Consider the following 2,312-nt stretch of genomic DNA (forward strand, 5'->3'; position numbering starts at 1 on the left):
GGGGAAACGGTGTCCTGCTTCAAGGAAGCTTTAGGGGAGAGAGTTGCCCCTCAGGGAGCCCCAGTCTTTTGAGGAGACACACACATATCCTCATTGTCCGAGAAGAAAGTTTAAGGACCCGCCTTGCCTGAGCGCCTTCCCCGAGTCTTGGAAGCCAAGGAAACACAGACCAGCACAAGCCATCAGAACCCCAAGCCCCGCATAAGGCCCCGGTAAACTGTTCTGGCGGCAGTAAAGTTCACCTGAAGGTATTCACGCCCTCCTTTTAAGAGAAGTGGCTAGGGAGTTTAGTGTTCCAGCTAGGTACACCAACTCTGCCTTCTGTGTGCCTTACGCTGCACCCCGTCTTCTCCGCATAGGCGCCCCGGCTGGGGACTGGGGCTGAGATGCGCCTCCCATTCTCCTCCCACTCCACTCCACTCCACGCCCTTGAACTTTACTCTGGGTGAAAGATCAGCCCTCTCGAGCTGTCGTCCTCGGTGGCAGATTTTTCCCCAGACGGTTCGGGAAAACCCCAGCCGAATGGGGAAGAAAAGGGACTGGTGGGGAAAGGCCGCACCCCTTTGGGGAGAGCCTGGCCGGCCCGGGACTGGAGGGGGCGGTTGAGAATCGAGTCGCACCGAGCCGAGCCAAGCTGGGCCGGGCCGGGCCGGGCCAGGGGCCCCCAACAATGGTCAAGGGCAGTTTCTGGGCCCCGCTGCTCCTCTGCCTTCTGCAGTCAACACCAGGTAAAGTCTACCCCTGCTGGGAGAAGACTAGGTCCCAGTCACAGCGGGGCGGGGGAGGGATGGAGGCTGTGCCCGGCCCCCCGGCCCGCTGCGGGAAAGACGGACGGCGGGGACGCTCCGTCAACGGTCTGAGAGATTGGGAATTGCGTTCTCCGGGACTTGTGAGTAGAGTCTCCTTAGACACTCGCAGTGTCAGGGCTGGAAGAGAGCCCAGACATTGTCGACTCCAGCGCCTTCTTTTGCTTCCAGAGAAGCATTGATGTATGTCTGGTGTTCTCTTCCTCCCTTTCTCCTCCCTCCTTTCTCTCTCCTTCCCTTCTCTCCCCCCCCCCCTTTTCTCCTTCTCTCCTTCTTCGGTGCAAACCCCAAGCAGACCACGTTCTTGCCAGGTGAGCTGGGGAAACCAGGCATGAATAATAATGAGAAGGAAGAGGATAAAGACCCAGGAAGACCTGGGCACTGTGATAGGTACTGGGGTAGGACCCCAAGAAACTCAATGGGAAAGTCTCAGTGCCACCAGGATCTCTTTAGGGTTCCAAGGAGAGAATTTCCTCACTGGGAGTTCCTGAACCGATGAAATCACAGTTCCAGTCCAAACACAACAGTAGCACTGCCTTGCCTAGCATTTTGTAACTGGATCTTTCAAGTTCTGAAAATACTTTCGTACCTCCCTGGGTCACAGGTTCTTCCTTTGGAAGCAAGTGAGTTGGGTGTGATATTTGAGGTCCCTTTGGCCCCTTCCAGCTCTGCTGCTCTATGATATAAGACCTCTCTCACTTCTAACATTCCACCCTCTAAAGCCTTTCTCAGCTCTGACATTCTACATTCTAACAACACTCCCAACTCCCAGCTCTGACATTCTGTGTTCTAACAACCCTCCCAGTTCTAACATTCTGCTCTAAGGGCCCTCCCAGCTCTGACATTCTGCGTTCTAAGGGCCCTCCCAGCTCTGACATCCTGTGTTCTAAGGTTCCCTCTAGCTCTGACTTTCTTGTGTTTGAAGTTGCCTTTGGCCCCTTCCAGTTGTGACATTCTGTTATTCTTCCTCGTATCATAGCAGCCTCATGAGGGAGGGTACTGGTAGTATGATTACCCTCATTTTGCTATTCAGTTGTGTCTGACTCTTCATAATTCCGTGGAGCATGTCTTGTCAAAGGCATTGGAGTGGTTTGCCATTTCCTTCTCCAGTGGATTAAAGCAAACAAGGTTAAATGACTTGCTCAGGATCACACAACTAGTAAGTGTCTAAGGCCAGATTTGAGCTAGGGTCTTTCTGTCTCCAGGCGCAACACTCTATCCGCTGAGCCACCTAGTTGCCTAATCTGAGAGGAAGAAACAGGCAGGGAGAGAGGAAATGACTGTTCAGTTTTCCACAGAAAGCCAAGGGTACAACTGGGACTAGAATCCAGGTTTCTCCTCTGAATTCTAGCTTTGTATAATTTGTAATGGATCACACATTTCCTTCTCAAATCCCTTGCAGATAATACCTTTTATGTGTACACTCTCTCCCTCCCTCCGTCTCCCTCTCCCCCTTTCTCTCTCTCTCTCTCTCTCTCTCTCTCTCTCTCTCTCTCTCTCTCTCTC

At 53.0% G+C, this 2,312-nt stretch overlaps 1 protein-coding gene across 1 annotated transcript in view; it reads left to right on the forward strand.

Moving 5' to 3' along the window:
- Positions 1-458: 458 nt before the first annotated feature.
- Positions 459-2,312, forward strand: part of IFNLR1 (interferon lambda receptor 1) — a 15,647-nt gene continuing 13,793 nt past the window's right edge. The window contains exon 1 of the mRNA XM_027841341.1: positions 459-728. Within this exon, the coding sequence (XP_027697142.1) occupies positions 671-728 (58 nt within the window). The 5' untranslated portion in view covers positions 459-670. The remainder of the gene's footprint in view (positions 729-2,312) is intronic.

The sequence above is a fragment of the Vombatus ursinus genome, unplaced genomic scaffold, assembly GCF_900497805.2.
Source record: "Vombatus ursinus unplaced genomic scaffold, bare-nosed wombat genome assembly UNPS02014859.1, whole genome shotgun sequence".
Classification (NCBI taxonomy): domain Eukaryota; kingdom Metazoa; phylum Chordata; class Mammalia; order Diprotodontia; family Vombatidae; genus Vombatus; species Vombatus ursinus.